The 17,636-nt window shown below is 45.5% G+C and overlaps 1 protein-coding gene and 1 long non-coding RNA gene across 2 annotated transcripts in view; both read right to left on the reverse strand.

The window, feature by feature from the left end:
• Positions 1 to 17,636, reverse strand: part of LOC138663292 (zinc finger protein 605-like) — a 90,329-nt gene that overhangs the window by 58,160 nt on the left and 14,533 nt on the right. The window contains exon 6 of the mRNA XM_069749469.1: positions 10,573 to 10,663. Within this exon, the coding sequence (XP_069605570.1) occupies positions 10,573 to 10,663 (91 nt within the window). The remainder of the gene's footprint in view (positions 1 to 10,572; positions 10,664 to 17,636) is intronic.
• LOC138663308 (uncharacterized) lies at positions 13,363 to 16,641 on the reverse strand. The gene is made up of 4 exons (XR_011318152.1): positions 15,804 to 16,641; positions 15,658 to 15,723; positions 15,417 to 15,533; positions 13,363 to 15,253 (listed from the first exon to the last, which is right to left on the reverse strand). It is a non-coding gene; the product is annotated as an uncharacterized lncRNA (long non-coding RNA).

Consider the following 17,636-nt stretch of genomic DNA (forward strand, 5'->3'; position numbering starts at 1 on the left):
CTCTGCAAACGCAACGTGACACCCGCAGACCATTCCATCAAAGTCTGCATTTCAAAAGTCACTACTTCCCTTCTGAGCCCCGACGTGTGCCCAAACAGTGGTTTACCCCCACATATGGGGTATCAGCGTACTCAGGAGAAACTGGACAACAACTTTTGGGGTCCAATTTCTCCTGTAACCCTTGGGAAAATAAAAAATTCTGGGCTAAATAATTATTTTTGAGGAAAGAAAACGTATTTATTATTTTCACGGCTCTGCATTATAAACTTCTATGAAGCACTTGGGGGTTCAAAGTGCTCACCACACATCTAGATAAGTTCCTTTCAGGGTCTAGTTTCCAAAATGGGGTCACTTGTGGGGGGTTTCTACTGTTTAGGCACATCAGTGGCTCTGCAAACGCAACGTGACGCCCGCAGAGCATTCCATCAAAGTCTGCATTTCAAAACGTCACTACTTCAATTCCAAGCCCCGGCATGTGCCCAAACAGTAGTTTACCCCCACATATGGGGTATCACCGTACTCAGGAGAAACTGGACAACAAATATTGGGGTCAAATTTCTCCTGTTACCCTTGGGAAAATTAAAAAATTCTGGGCTAAATAATTATTTTTGAGGAAAGAAAACGTATTTATTATTTTCACGGCTCTGCATTATAAACTTCTATGAAGCACTTGGGGGTTCAAAGTGCTCACCACACATCTAGATAAGTTCCTTTGGGGGTCTAGTTTCCAAAATGGGGTCACTTGTGGGGGGTTTCTACTGTTAAGCCACATCAGGGGCTCTGCAAACGCAACGTGACGCCCACAGAGCATTCCATCAAAGTCTGCATTTCAAAACGTCACTACTTCACTTCCGAGCCCCGGCATGTGCCCAAACAGTGATTTACCCCCACATATGGGGTATCAGCGTACTCAGGAGAAACTGGACAACAACTTTTGGGGTCAAATTTCTCCTGTTACCCTTGGGAAAATAAAAAATTGCAGGCTAAAAGATCATTTTTGAGAAAATAATTTTTTTTTTTTTTTCATGGCTCTGCGTTATAAACTTCTGTGAAGCACTTGGGGGTTCAAAGTCCTCACCACACATCTAGATTAGTTCCTTTGGGGGTCTAGTTTCTAAAATGGTGTCATTTCTGGGGGATCTCCAATGTTTAGGCACACAGGGGCTCTCCAAACGTGACATGGTGTCCGCTAATGATTGGAGCTAATTTTCCATTTAAAAAGCCAAATGGCGTGCCATCCCTTCCGAGCCCTGCCGTGCGCCCAAACAGTGGTTTACCCCCACATATGGGGTATCAGCGTACTCAGGACAAACTGGACAACAATATTTGGGGTCCAATTTCTCCTATTATCCTTGGCAAAATAGGAAATTCCAGGCTAAAAAATCATTTTTGAGGAAAGAAAAATTATTTTTTATTTTCATGGCTCTGCGTTATAAACTTCTGTGAAGCACCTGGGGGTTTAAAGTGCTCAATATGCATCTAGATAAGTTCCTTGGGGGGTCTAGTTTCCAAAATGGGGTCACTTGTGGGGGAGCTCCAATGTTTAGGCACACAGGGGCTCTCCAAACGCGACATGGTGTCCGCTAACAATTGGAGCTAATTTTCCATTCAAAAAGTCAAATGGCACGCCTTCTCTTCCGAGCCCTGCCGAGTGCCCAAACAGTGGTTTACCCCCACATATGAGGTATCGGCGTACTCGGGAGAAATTGCCCAACAAATTTTATGATCCATTTTATCCTACTGCCCATGTGAAAATGAGAAAATTGAGGCGAAAAGAATTTTTTTGTGAAAAAAAATTACTTTTTCATTTTTACAGATCAATTTGTGAAGCACCTGAGGGTTTAAAGTGCTCACTAGGCATCTAAATTAGTTCCTTGGGGGGTCTAGTTTCCAAAATGGGGTCACTTGTGGGGGAGCGCCAATGTTTAGGCACACAGGAGCTCTCCAAACGCGACATGGTGTCCGCTAACGATGGAAATAATTTTTCATTCAAAAAGTCAAATGGCGCTCCTTCCCTTCCGAGCCTTACCATGTGCCCAAACAGTGGTTTACCTCCACATGTGAGGTATTGGTGTACTCAGGAGAAATTGCCCAACACATTTTAGGATCCATTTTATCCTATTGCCCATGTGAAAATTAAAAAATTGAGGCTAAAAGAATTTTTTTGTGAAAAAAAAGTACTTTTTCATTTTTACGGATCAATTTGTGAAGCACCTGGGGGTTCAAAGTGCTCACTATGCATCTAGATAAGTTCCTTGGGGCGTCTAGTTTCCAAAATGGGGTCACTTGTGGGGGAGCTCCAATTTTTAGGCACACGGGGGCTCTCCAAACGTGACATGGTGTCCGCTAAAGAGTGGAGCCAATTTTTGATTCAAAAAGTCAAATGGCGCTCCTTCCCTTCCAAGCCCTGCCGTGCGCCAAAACAGTGGTTTACCCCCACATATGAGGTATCAGCGTACTCAGGACAAATTGGACAACAACGTTCGTGGTTCAGTTTCTCCTTTTACCATTGGGAAAATAAAAAAATTGTTGCTAAAAGATAATTTTTGTGACTAAAAAGTTAAATGTTCATTTTTTCCTTCCATGTTGCTTCTGCTGCTGTGAAGCACCTGAAGGGTTAATAAACTTCTTGAATGTGGTTTTGAGTACCTTGAGGGGTGCAGTTTTTAGAATGGTGTCACTTTTGGGTATTTTCAGCCATATAGACCCCTCAAACTGACTTCAAATGTGAGGTGGTCCCTAAAAAAAATGGTTTTGTAAATTTCGTTGTAAAAATGACAAATCGCTGGTCGAATTTTAACCCTTATAACTTCGTAACAAAAAAAAATTTTGTTTCCAAAATTGTGCTGATGTAAAGTAAACATGTGGGAAATGTTATTTATTAACTATTTTGTGTCACATATCTCTCTGGTTTAACAGAATAAAAATTCAAAATGTGAAAATTGCGAAATTTTCAAAATTTTCGCCAAATTTCCGTGTTTATCACAAATAAATGCAGAATTTATTGACCTAAATTTACCACTAACATGAAGCCCAATATGTCACGAAAAAACAATCTCAGAACCGCTAGGATCCGTTGAAGCGTTCCTGAGTTATTACCTCATAAAGGGACACTGGTCAGAATTGCAAAAAACGGCAAGGTCTTTAAGGTCAAAATAGGCTGGGTCTTGAAGGGGTTAAACATTCCTCCAACCTTCTAGCCATTTTCTCCCCCAGCACAGCTGCACCCTCCCCATTGAGGTGCAGCCCGTCTCTAGTGTAGAGCCTGTAGCCAACTGAGAAGTCGGCCCAGTTCTGCAGGAACCCAAACCCCTCCTTCCTACACCAATTCTTGAGCCACTTATTAACCTCCATAATCTCCCGTTGCCTCTCTGGCGTGGCACGTGGTACAGGCAGTATTTCGGAAAATACCACGTTGGAGGTCCTTGCTTTCAGCTTGCGGCCTAAATCCCTGAAATCATCTTTAAGGACCTTCCACCTACCTCTAACTTTGTCATTTGTGCCAATGTGCACCATGACCGCTGGGTCCTCACCAGCCCCTCCCTATAATCTGTCCACCCGATCAGCGATGTGTCGGACTCGAGCGCCAGGTAGGCAGCACACCGTTCGACGATCCCTGTCTTTGTGACAGATTGCCCTATCTGTTCCCCTAATAATTGAGTCCCCCAGTACCAGCACCTGTCTGGCCTGCCCTGCTCTCCTATTTCCCTCCTTACTGGAGCAGTCACTCCTCCGGCTTTCAGAGGACATGCCTGGCTGCAGCAGTGCTACCCCTGTACTGGCACCCCCTCATCCACCAACTTAGCAAACTTATTGGGGTGTTCCAGATCAGGACTAGCCTCCCTGGCACTCTTCCCTCTACCCCGCTTCCTAACTGTCACCCAGCTTGCTACTTCACCATCCTGCAGCTCCATCCTACCATCCCCCCCTCATCTGTCCCATTGAGCGTCTGCTCAGTGAGCAGAAGACTCCTTTCTATATTGTCTATGGATCTCAGTGTTGCCAGCTGCACATTTAGATTCAAAATCTGGGTTTCCAAATGCACAACGTGCTCACATCTCGCACAGCAGTATGCACCCTCGATCGGCTGCTCAAGGAATGCATACATGTGGTAAGATGTGCACTGGATGGCATTAACAAGAGTGGAGCACATTTCCTAATGGGGATTGCACCAGACAGAAAAGTTAAATAAAAAAAATAAAAAACAAATACAAAGTGTTAATAAGAAACAGACAGCAATTCAGTAATTCCTCCCCTGGAAACTCCCTGACTCCAAAGTCACTGAATCACAAGTCACACTTACACAATGCTGAAGATTTATAGATTTTTTTTTCTTTCTCTAGTTCCCTTAACAGCAATCCACCTTGCTGTTCAAATGCACTTCCAAAAAAAAAAAGGTATGTGGCTTTCTTAAGGAAGGCAGACTTCCAGGCTGCAGAGTGGTATGACGTATTGAGAAAGGAAAAAAGGGAAGTTAGTTGATATTAAATTGCTGAATGATGCTAATACATGGTATAAAGTAGCAACAAATTTACATTGCTTTGGAGGTACAGAAAGATATCTGAACAAACCAGGAAATAATTTTTATGTGTATAAGATGGGGAAAGGTGTTAAGCCATCAGCGCCTCCTCCATATGGGGACGGGAGATATTGGATATGTGCAGTCTGCTCCCAACAGATTCCATAGTATAGGGAAAATTATACAGAGTGTGGTGCTCCCCGCTCCTCCTTACAGGGAGAAGGCATCATTGTTCCAACCATGCCCTCTCAGGCTGCACAAAAGGTGGAGGAATTTTCTCCTCCCCCCACTTCATTTCTCTCTCCTTCTCCACACCTCTCTCCAACTCCTACTCTGCCACGCATCTCTCCTCCTCCCCCTCCTTCTCTGTCACTCCCCTCTCCTCCTTCATTTCTATCTCCTTCTCCTCCACACCTCTCCTCCTCCTTCTCTGCCACACCTCTCTCCTCCCCCTTCTTCTGTCACTCCCCTCTCATCCTTCTTCATTTCTATCTCCTCCTTCTCCTCTACACCTCTCTCCTCTGCCACACCTCTCTCCTCCTTCTCTGCCACACCTCTCTCCTTCTCTTCCACACCTTTCTCCTCCTCCACCTCCTTCTCTGCTACACCTCTCTCCTCCTTCTTCAGGGCTCAAAATATTGAGTCTTATTGGGAACGGCCACAGCACACACAGGGATAGATTTATCCAAACCAAATTTCCATAACAATGCTAAGTTTACTTTAGAAATTGTCCTAGATTTTAATGATGCTTTTATAAATCGTGAAACCCAATAATTACCGACCACATCACAGCTGTACAGAGCCCAAGAGCTGCCGCATGCACTTTTATGGTACTGGTGGACATACCTACTCAAGGCTTTCTGCAAAAATTCGAAGATCATCCCTACCAGCGGTCCATCATCAACCCTAAAACCTGAAGAGTGTAACATTTTTCCAAGTCCTAGCATATATCCTGGTCATGACTGCTTTCCTATTCTGAAGCAGAGTAGATGCAAGATTTAGGAAAAAACCTTTCCCTTAACAGCGCGCTTTCAAATTCCATTCCGACAAGTGGAGGCTGGCTGGTTGCAGATGGAACACGGGCCCCTGAGAAAGCAGCTTCATCACCTCCGAAAGAACCCATGGATCGGACACCTACATCCTTCTTACCCATGAAAACCATGGTCTTTTGGGCCAGAATGGAGCAATCAACAATCCTTGCCCTGTCCTCCCTGATTCGGGCTATTGCAGGGAACGTGTATGTCAAGTGTTAGCACCACGTCGGACCCCTGCTGACAGGGTCACTGGCGTGTTTCTTCACTCACCCATGCTGCAGACAGTCCTCTCCTTCCTTCCCCATGCTCAGCATGCTACCAGCCGGTCCTCTAGCCATGTTCTTAGGGCTCGCATGCGTGTGCTCCCACCCTCTTATAGGGCCAGAATGTGCACTTGGCATTTCCTCCCCAGCCAATGGCTATAAGACATTATGTATATATTGCTTCCTTTCCAATGGGGAGGTGCCTGAGCAACCTTCCTGTTTCGCAGTCTAAGTTGTGTAAGGTTGCATACCAGTCCCAGCTGCACTCTAATGCAGACACTGCCTGCTGCACTCTAATGCAGACACTGCCTCCTGCACTCTAATGCAGACACTGCCTCCTGCACTCTATACTCTTTACCTACCACCAGGAAATCCTCCAGCTATGGAATGATCAAGAAATCTTTTTCCTGGAATGAGCCATTACCTCCATGACCACCTTTGTGAAGACCTTAGGGCTACAGTCAGCCCAAATGGGAGGGCCCTAAACTGCAAGTGTCTAACTTCCCTGTCAATGGCAAATGCAACTATAAGATATCTCTAATGTTCCATGTGTATGGGCACATGATAATATGCATCCTTAAAATCCAGCACTGTCATGAAACAACCAGGAAAATGCAACTTTATTGCTTATTTAATGGATCCCATTTTAAAGGCCTGCACCTTCAGGGACTTGTTTTTAGCCTTCAGATTAATTATAGTTTTGAAGGAGTTGTCTGGGTTGGTTATTAGAAAGAGAGGGGAGAACAGCCTTGACCTGGCCTGGATGACCCCTGGCCAGTATTTCAGCCATAAAGACCTACAGGCTGCATTGGAAAGGGCAGCCAACTTTGCCGTCAACCTTTCAGAGTCCGCTGAAGCATCCTATAGGAAGGCTGCTGCCCCCTGCATAAATATCTCTTGACATCCTGTCATTAAACTGGGATTCCAGTATATTCAGCCAGAACATCAAGGACCTGGCCGTGCATGTGCTGCTACTGCCGATTTCAGGGCACCAGCAGATGTTTCCCAAGTCCCCTTTAAGAAAGGCATCCGCTTTTCAATTCAGGGGATCCCTCAATGGCCCCATATGAAAGGGCATAGATGATCTTTTGAAGATCTTTGTTATTACAACAAAGGGGTATTTTCTAGAGACAAGGAAATATTTAAATGATCTGTTCGCAATATTCGCCAATTAATTTGTTGAATATTTGCCAAACATAACTGAACGCCATACAAGTCAATGGGAGGCAAAAACAAACGCATGCACAACACCTTATAACGGTCCCAAATGCTGCCAAAACACAACAAATGAGGGGCAGACACCAGGAAAGTGGCCTCAATTCACACACAGTACAGATTTCAGAATGGCACTCCAGCAATCAGCCAGGCATGAGGTATTGGAATCTGGGACAGTATTTACAGCTTTCCAATGAACATCACAGTAAAAGGAGGTGGGTGAGGGATCGGTGTAGAGCCCCTTTGCTGGGTGCCCTGATACCACATGCAACACCTCTACCTGCTTTCATGCTGAGCCACACTCAAATGGCACAAATATCAGTTTTCTAGACTACCATTGTCAGAAAAATTTAAGGATAGTAACACGGGTAGTTGATTCCAAGGAAGGGGAGGCCTGACAGTCTCGGAGGCCTACTGCTACAGGCAATACGCATGAAGGAGACCCAACCAGGAGGGTTCACATTTCCAAAAATTATTGGCAGACACCACCAAAGTGGCATCAATTTCACCACAGTAGAAGTAGTATAACAGGGACCGACAGTTCTTCCACTACACCCAATCAAACAGATGGACACCCAACAAGGAGTGATCACAGTTAAAGAAATGAGGGCCTTACACTATAGAAGTTGAATGACTGTCATAAAAATAGAAATTGTATAATTGGGACCGAGACTTTTTCACTACAGCTAACCCAGCAGAGGTAGACCCACCATGGCTGTTTATATTTCCACAAATTTGTGTTAACATCAGCAGCAGCCACAGCAGGCACAGAAGCCACACTAAAGATATCAGAGCGCAGTTACGTGACATTAATGCATCACACTAAAAAATCGAATATCACCTAGTCTGTACAGTCTGAGTTTGGGGTGCTAAAGTCCTTGGAGATCCATGACTTTTTCATCTTTTAGGGGACAGCCGCTTATCCGTCAGGACACCACCAGCAGCGCTGAAGACACGTTCTGAGAGAATGCTGGCTGCTGGGCATGATAAAACCTCAAAGGCGTGTGAGGCAAGCTCTGGCCAGTCATCCATTTTGCAAGACCAAAATGTGAAAGGATCCAAACCCTCCCTGGAGGTATTGATATTTAGTTCTAGACACTCCTGCACCATCCACTCCATTCATTCACCACGTGTAAGACTTGGACTCTGTTGAGGTAGTGCATGAGTTGGTCTAAAAAAGTGTCAAAGGAAAGGACTCAGAAATTGCTTCCTCCACTTCCACCACTGGTGCTACTGCTAATGTTTTTGTGTTGACGAATTGACGTGCTGGAGGATGTAAGTCTACAGCTGCGATACAAACTGTGTGCTTCACTGCTGCCTTGGAAAAAAGCTCTCTTAAGGTTGTGTTAAAGTGTTTTTCGATACGACAGCATTTGCGGTCCCTTTATAGTGTGGGAATCATATGACAAAATTTGGTTTTATAACGTGGATCTAACAAAGTGACAATCCAGTAGTCAGCTTTATTCCTAATCATAACTATACAGGAATCATGTTGCAGATAGTGCAGCAAGAAGGCACTCATATGTCGGGCTCTACTACGAGGTCCAAGCCACGTAGTGTGTTGGCCCAGGCTATACGACAGGACATACTGAGTCAGGGCTCGTTGCTGGGGCCACAGTCGCTACAACATGTACAAAGTGGGATTCCACCTTGTCTGCACATCACATATCAACCTGTTAACTAGTATGGACAAAGACCTCTGTATCGATGCAAGTCGATGACCGGAGGGGTGCGAATGGCGGAAATGAGCACACAGCTTATGTGCTTTCTGGAGCAGCTCACCCAGGCCAGAATAGTGGCTGAGAAAACACTGTACAATCAGGTTGAGGACGTGAGCCATGCAAAGCATGTGTGTGAGCTTGCCTTGCTGTAGGGCCGCCATCAGGTTTGCACCGTTATCGAACACGGCCTTCCCTGGATGCAGGTTCTGCGGAGACAGCTATTGATCAAACTCAGCCTGGAGAGCTGTCTACAACTCTTCAGCTGTATGACTGCGATCTCCAAGGCATAGGAGTTTTAAGACTGACTGATTGCGGTGAGCCCTGGTTACGCAGTATGGAGGTGGTGGTTCACTCTGCACTGTTGGAATGTGTGTCTCATTAAGGCAGAAGTTGAGGTCGCAGATGGAGGCCCTAGAGGAGATAGAGGAGGCAGAAGCAGCGGAGGAAGTGTTTACGGTAGACGTTTGTCCTGCAAGCCTTGGGGATTCCAAGACTTGTGAATTAGCGCCTGTCCCCACAGCCACCAGTCACCAAGTGCCCAGTCATTGAGATGTAACGCCCTTGGCCATGCTTACTCATCCAAGTGTCTGTGGTGAAATGCATCCTGGCAGACAGATATTGTCAAGGAACGGGTGATGTTGTCTGTGACATGCTGGTATAGTGCAGGCACAGCTTTCTTATAAAAGTAATTGTGACTGGGTAATTGATACAAGGGGACTGGGACGGAAATCAGCTTTTGAAAACCATCTGTATCTACCAGGCGGAAAGGCAGCATTTCCGTGGTCAACAAATTGGAGATGGCGGAGTTCAACCTCTTAGCTTTGTCATGCGTAGAAGGGAAACAATCTTTTAAGTGACCACAACTGCGGAACCATGGTCTGGCTGCAGTACTGAGAGAGGGTGGAGTACAGTTAACTGGACAAACTGCTAGACTGTGAGAGAGGGGCAGGCGGAGAGGTTACGGTGGATTGAGAAACTTGTGGTGTGCTTGTTCTCTGGGATCGGCCAAAAACAGCAGGCATGTCCGCTTCCGTTACAGCTAAAGGAGGCCTCTCAGCGTGACTGGAGCGGGTAAAGAAACCGAGGTTCTGCGGTCGAAGACCTGTGTCTCAATAGTTGGCACGGTAACAGAGGAGGAGGAAGAAGCAGCAGATGTGATTGATGGGGCATCTTATGGTTGTTGAGGTCTGTATTTTTGCGCAGTGGGATTCTCACAGCAAAGCATGTTGATTGCGCATGTGAAGGTTCGTACATGTATTAGTCAAATTATTGCACCTCGACTCAGTTTTTTTGCAAAATTGACAGATTATGCGAGTTGGCTCATCCTTTGCAGTGCCAAAAATGGCCCAGGCTAGGCAACCCCTGTAAGCTGCAGACCCATGGATGCTGCTGGTCAGAGGCACAGTTATGGCTGAGGATGCATCGCTCATCGTGTCTGCATCACTACGTGCCTGCGACGGACGACGCAACCTAATCTCCACGTCTTCCTCCTCAGATGACCTACTCAGTTGTGTGCCTCTATATTAGCTTCAAGTGATTTTCTAACTTGTCAGCACATTCTATGCATGCAGTTATTTGGCTTTGTAGTTTACAGATCTGGGCAGGTAACTATCAGCGTTTGCTAATAACAGGGTATAGGTGAATCCTCCAGGTTGGAAGTTCTATAGAAAAGGGCTTTAAATACCCAAAGTAATTTAAACAGTTTGTGGTCTAGAGGCAAAATGATTGTGATACGGCCAGACTACACCACTGATAAAGCAGCCACAGCGGGTGACTGAGAAGAATCTGTGACTTCTCTGCATTTAGTGGTCACTACTCACCTGGGTAGTCATATGTAGGAATCTCCTCTTTACACCGTTCATCACCCCTCACATATGTCTCTGTAGTATTAATATGGGTCAGATCTTCACCCTGAAACAAATATTGTAAAAGTCACAGACAGATGGAGAAGTCACATCTATGGCTAGGTTCACATTTGCGGTTGAGTCCGCAGCATCTCATCCGCAACCGCATTGCAAAACACATGCAAACACATGATAACACTGTGTGTTTTATCCGCATCAACTTACGCATGATGGATAAAAAACGCAACGTTTGCACGGTTGCATGAGTTTTTGCATGCATTTGCGTGTTTTATGTGCATGCGCTTGATAGGAAAAAACATTTTCAAGGAGAATTTCCTTGAATCAAGCCACGCCAAATGGGTGTGGCTCATGGGATAGCTCTATATAAACCCTTGCACTGATGAAATCCTCACATTTTGCTCGTGTATCCTGTGTTAAGATGGATCTTAGCATGGAGAGTTTCTATCGGAATCTGGATTTGAATGTCAACTTGTTTCTTTCCTTTGCATTTGCTTGTGAGCAAGAACGGGAAAGAGAAAAACAGAGAAGACGGCGTCGGCACTTTTGGCAGCAATCAATTCTTTAACTGCGACAGAGCCGTGGAGCCTACCACTACTTATTCAGTGAGTTCCGAAAAAAATATTTTGAGTACACGAGGATGTGTAAAGACAGCTTTATGGAATTGCTTGACCGTGTACAAGGAGCCATCAGCAGGCAGGACGCTCCGTAGAGCGATTCCTGCTGAGGAACATCTGCTGGTGACACTAAGGTACATAATATTTAAACATTAAGGCTACGTTCACACTAGCGTTCGGCTAGTGTGCGTCGCTCTAGCGTCGGGCGATGCAGCGGCGACGCACGCGTCATGCGCCCCTATGTTTAACATGGGGGACGCATGCGTTTTTGCTTGTTGCGTTTTCCGACATGTGCGTCTTTTTTGACGCTAGCGTCGGACCAAGAAAACGCAACAAGTTGCATTTTTCTTGCGTCCGATTTTCGTCAAAAAACGACGCACACGTCGAAAAACGCAGCGTTTTTGCGTGCGTTTGCACGCGTTTTTCGGTGCGTTGTGCGTCGCGTCGCCGACGCAGCGGCGCACAACGCTAGTGTGAACGTAGCCTAACGCCTGTCATAATTATTTTTGTTCTGCAATGTACTTAATATTTTTCCCTTTTTCTGTTTTGCTAAAATACTGTCCTAAATATTATTGTTACAAAAGCCATGTTCTTTCCCTTTCTTTTTCTTTCTTTCTTTCTCTGTTTTTCAAAACCCCAGTCATCAAAATTATTGTTCTGATTTATATTTTTATTTCTCTTTTCAGCAGATTACTGGCTACCGGAGAGAGCCTATCATCGCTCCATTTCCAGTACCGGATAGGAATTTCCACACTATCTGGGATTGTCGCAGACACCTGCCGGGCTTTGTGGGATGTTCTCCGTGTGGAATTTATCCCCCTACCCACCACGGAAATCTGGCAGCAAACTGCAGACCAATTTTTTTAAGTTTGTAATTTTCCCAACTGTTTGAGAGCAGTGGAAGGAAAACATATCAGGATTATCAAACCGGCTGGAACTGGATCCAAGTACTTTAATTATAAAAATATTTTTCCATAGTGCTCATGGCGATTGCAGCTGCGGACTGTAGGTTTGTCGCTGTGGACATTGAATCTTTTGGCCGTGGTAATGACTCCCAGACATTTAAAAACTTGGACATGGGCCAACGGTTGTATGGGAATCATTTCAATTTCCCCCTGCCATGACCTCTTTCCAACACTGAAGGCCCGCCAATGCCATTTGTTGTGCTTGGGGATGAGGCCTTTCAGGTGTGTGGAAACCTCCTGAAACCATACTCCAGTCGGGAGTGAACCACACAAAAAGGATTTTTAATTACAGACTGACCAGGGCACAAAGAACTGTTGAGTGTGCTTTTGGTATCCTTGTCTCAAAATGGCGCATTTGTAGGGACAGCCATTAATCTCAAAATTGAGACAGTCAAGGCGTGTGTGGTGCTGCACAACTATACAATGGCTAAAGAGCGACCCAACATTGAACTTGATGAACCTGTTTGTAAACCCATTGCCAGATTACCATCATCACTCTCTAAGGACAACAGTTAAAGTTGTCCAAATGAGGAATATATTTGCGTCCGACTTTGTTTCTGAGAGTGGACGTCTGTCCTGGCAGGTTGACATGGTTTAGTGTTCTTGTAATGTTGTGTAATGTTATGTACCTGCAATTATTAAAATGTATTTTAATGTTTGCTGACAATATAACACCTCTAGTAAAAAACTTTTTCCAAGGGCCTTCAATATTACCAAAAAAATTTTAAAGTTTAAGGTGATCACTGGTTCACAACTACATTTTTTATATAATCCACTCGCTGTATCATGCAGATTGCATGATACAGGAATTGGACTATAACCAAATTGGGTTATATAACCCATGATTTACACTACACCTGTACTATCTGAGGTCAGTGCTATGGTAGGAGACATTGGATTAGCTCAATCGTGTCTTCAGTCTGCATTTCTATATATTAATGCAGACTGAAGAGATGGAGCTAAGCCACCTCATATCTTTAGTCACCTCCATTTAGTCAGCTCCATTACACACAAGAAGCAAAGCTGCAGTGTAAAGCAAATAAAGAAGAGGAGCAGTAGATTGTGTGTCATGGAGCTATGAGGTGGCAAAACCACAGTGTGTGTACACGGCGACATGTGTGTTGACAGCGACGAACAACACAAAGATCAAGAAGTGATTAGGGAAAACACCACAAATTTATTTACAAAAAAAAGAACCAATGAGGAGGAAATTATATGGACCTTGGGGTTGTGGAGCTGGGAGGATTGGCCACGGGTGGACGATAAAGGGGTTCCAGGGGAAGGGGTAACTAAACTTGTGGGGTCTGGCAGGTAAAGGATGGAAGCAGACACATTAGGAGTGGAAGCATGGGATGGGAGAGACACATTGGAAGGGATAGAAAAACTGGACAACACAGACACATTGGGAGGTGAGGGGGGAGGTAATACGACACTTCTGCTGCCTTTAGTCCTTTCTGGACAGTTTTATGATACATCCTCCTTTTGTTGTGTCTCCTTGGGAGGGTGGGAGTGGTGGGGTCAACAGGGCTTGTATGGACCCGGCCTGGTGGTGGCGGTGGACAGCCGTTCATGTTCTTCAGGTAACCTATTGGTGGTGGACAGCCATGCAGGTTCTTCAGGTCCCCTAGTGGTGGTGGTGGTGGGCAGCCGTGCAGGAGCAGGACTCGCCATGGTGGTGGTGGTGGTGGAGTGGATTTTAGCAGCACACCGTGGTTGTTCCTTCCTGGTGAAAGACCTGGCTATTTATTGCTTGCGTTGAGAAACACGTGATGGTGTCTCCGTGGCTTTTCTACATGCATTTGCATATTTCCCATAAGGGATGGGGGCAGTGTTCTGGATCACTGTGTTGAGAAACACGTGATGGTGTCTCCGCGGTGTTGGATGTTTTGATCTCCCCGAGGTCATTAATCCTTATGTCTATAGTCCTTTTACTAGGCACTGCTCCTAATAGCCAGTTTCCTACTCCACACTGATGAGGGGCAAATACCCCGAAACAGCTGTCTGTTGATGGATACCATGTTTTGGCATAGGTGGTTTTCCTTTTTGGATGCTGCCCTTCCCGTGGTTGTTCCTTCCCTATTAAAGACCTGGCTATTTATTGCTTGCTTTGAGAAACACTTGATGGTGTCTCCGCGGCTTTTCTACATGCATTGGCATGGTGGTGGCGGTGTAGTGGTGTAAGGCAGGACTGGGCATGGTGGTGGCCATACAGTGGAATGCAGCAGAACTCGCTATTAATGTTAAATGTGCAATTGGTGGCACAGGTAGAAATACCACCTGTGGCTGGTGGAAGAACCGAGTCTGCTACATAGCCTTGAACGTAAGCAGCATTGCAGGCCTGTATCACGTTGAGCTGGAGTTCAGGCGTAAGGTGTTCCGACATGCCCTACTCTATCTTATTAAAAAAATGGTGTGCTGATCTCTGGAGGTCGGCTTCCAGACGGTTAAGGCGTTGGTTGACATCCTGGAAAACGTGTGTGTGATATGGGTCAGACCACTTTCCAGTCTATCTCCCAGCGCCTTCAAGCCATTCTGGAAGACCAAGCTCAAGTGACTAAACTCTGACATGAGTGACCTGTCCGAGAACTTCTGCCGCTGGCAGGAAGAGCCCAATAAAAAAAAGGAGGCAGAGAACTGAGATAAGGGAACACCTGAAGGACCAGCTGCCTGTTCTCCAGCCTGTGACGCCGGCCCACTTGCTGCTTTGCTGGTGGATGGCTAGGACTGGTCCGTGGCAGTTCGATGAAAGACAATCCAGGTTCGATGGTGCTGCTACAGGTTCTGTGAAAAGTAAAATATTACTACACAAAAATAACAATTGTAAAAGCGCCAACTCCTGTGGAATAGAAAAATTCATATTAGTGAGTACAACACAATGGAATACAACACAAAAATACTTAAGTTCTCTGAGCAAGGACAGGCCTCAAGAAATCCAGCACCCGGTGGTATTTGTATTTCCGATCCTTGCTGCAGCACCACTGCAAACTTGGATCTCCTGTCTCAGGTCCTTGTTGAAGAGAGCCTTCATCAAAAGCTAACGGGTTTTGACTTTGATCACTGTGAATAGGGAAAAAAACATTTGTTAAACAATGCACTTTGGGCCGGGATCACACAACCGTGTGTGATGCGAAAACCTCGCAGGAGTTTCTTGCATCACACACGGTTGTGTGATCCCGGCCTTCAGGTTCACTACCACATCAGACCACACTGCAATACTTACGAAAAGCCTTTCTGACTCGTGATGTGGCGTTGTCCCAGTCATCCATCAGCGCTTGGGCCACCTCATTCCATTGATGAGGAGGTCGTTGTCAATAAAATCCTCCTCCTGTTGTGGGACCTAGAAATTAAAAAAAAGAAATTCATGTTGGAAAGATAAAACACTTAAAACAAAAACAGTCAAAATGAAAAAAAGAATCAAGAGTCCCAAAAACAGTCAAGAATAAAAAGCCAAGAATACTTACACGCCGTCTTGCCATCGGAGCTTGGGCCTGAGTCTGCTGCTCCTGCTCATCTGCACTGAAAGGGTTCTGTAAAAATAAAAATAAATATTTTGCCACATGTGTATAGTGACAGTGAATACTTACCAATCAGTTGCAAACGTACTCACTTCAGTCTCTTGTCCACTCTGTGAGCTCTGATCTTCAGTGGAGGACATGATGAGAAATGCTGCAGGAGAGACAGAAATGTTTAAAGACTGCAGGGAGAAAAACAGACAGGCAGACATATAGCTTGTATACTTACATTTAGATACAGAGTCTTTCAAACTTGATGCTGCAATGCTTGTATCGCTTCCAGAGTCTTGAGAGTAATGGACTTCCACTGCCCACACTTTCTTTTATAAGGTTTGTTTGGGGGGTGGCTTAAAACAAGTTCCTAGACATGCTTACTCATAAGAATGCATGCATATGCAAACACAAGTCCTTGCGTACACATGCGTTCTCATAGACTGTAATGCGTTTATTTGACGCACTCCTTCTGCAAGCGTCTGCATGCGTATGGCGGCAGAAATTTGCCGCCACAAAAATTCTAACATGGTGAGTTAGCCGCGCACAGCCGCACACCGCGAAGATATGCATGCGTAAGGAAACACGGGCAAATGCATGCAAACGCATGCACCTACGTCTACAATGTAAAAGATAGGAAATCAAGATGCATGTGGATGTATGCGTCCAAAACGCTGTGGACACAATCACAAATGTGAAACCAGCCTATGATCAGCTCTAATCCTTCCATCTCCACCGTTCTCATTACACAAGTATAAAACATATAATACTGTTGGATAAAACAAGACTGAGCACAAGACCTTCACAGCCATCTACACATCATAGGGGAGATCTCATGACTAGTGTTGAGCATTCCGATACCGCAAGTATCGGGTATCGGCCGATACTTGCGGTATCGGAATTCCGATACCGAGATCCGATACTTTTGTAGTATCGGGTATCGGTATCGGATACATAGAGATGTGTAAAATAAAGAATTAAAATAAAAAATATTGATATATTTACCTCTCCGGCGGCCCCTGGACTCAGTGCGGGTAACCGGCAGGCTTCGTTGTTCAAAATCAGCGCTTTTAGGACCTGAGAATCACGTCTCGGCTTCTGATTGGTCGCGGGCCGCCCATGTGACCGCCACGCGACCAATCACAAGCCGCGACGTCACCGCAAGCTATTAACGCGCTCATTTTTAAAAATGAGCGTGTTAATGGCTTTCAAAGACGTAGCGGCTTGTGATTGGTCGCGGCCACGCGACCAATCACAAGCCGCGACGTCACCGCAAGCTATTAACGCGCTCATTTTTAAAAATGAGCGCGTTAATGGCTTTCAAAGATGTAGCGGCTTGTGATTGGTCGTGGCCACGCGACCAATCACAAGCCGCTACGTCTTTGAAAGTCATTACCGCGCTCATTTTTAAAAATGAGCGCGTTAATAGCTTGCGGTGACGTCGCGGCTTGTGATTGGTCGCGTGGCCGCGACCAATCACAAGCCGCTACGTCTTTGAAAGTCATTACCGCGCTCATTTTTAAAAATGAGCGCGTTAATAGCTTGCGGTGACGTCGCGGCTTGTGATTGGTCGCGTGGCCGCGACCAATCACAAGCCGCTACGTCTTTGAAAGCCATTAACGCGCTCATTTTTAAAAATGAGCGCGTTAATAGCTTGCGGTGACGTCGCGGCTTGTGATTGGTCGCGTGGCGGTCACATGGGCGGCCCGCGACCAATCAGAAGCCGGGACGTGATTCTCAGGTCCTAAAAGCGCTGATTTTGAACAACGAAGCCTGCCGGTTACCCGCGCTGAGTTCAGGGGCCGCCGGAGAGGTAAATATATCAATATTTTTTATTTTAATTCTTTATTTTACACATCCCTATGGATCCCAGGGCCTGAAGGAGAGTTTCCTCTCCTTCAGACCCTGGGAACCATGAGAATACCTTCCGATACTTG

Source organism: Ranitomeya imitator, chromosome 2 (assembly GCF_032444005.1).
Source record: "Ranitomeya imitator isolate aRanImi1 chromosome 2, aRanImi1.pri, whole genome shotgun sequence".
Lineage (NCBI taxonomy): Eukaryota > Metazoa > Chordata > Amphibia > Anura > Dendrobatidae > Ranitomeya > Ranitomeya imitator.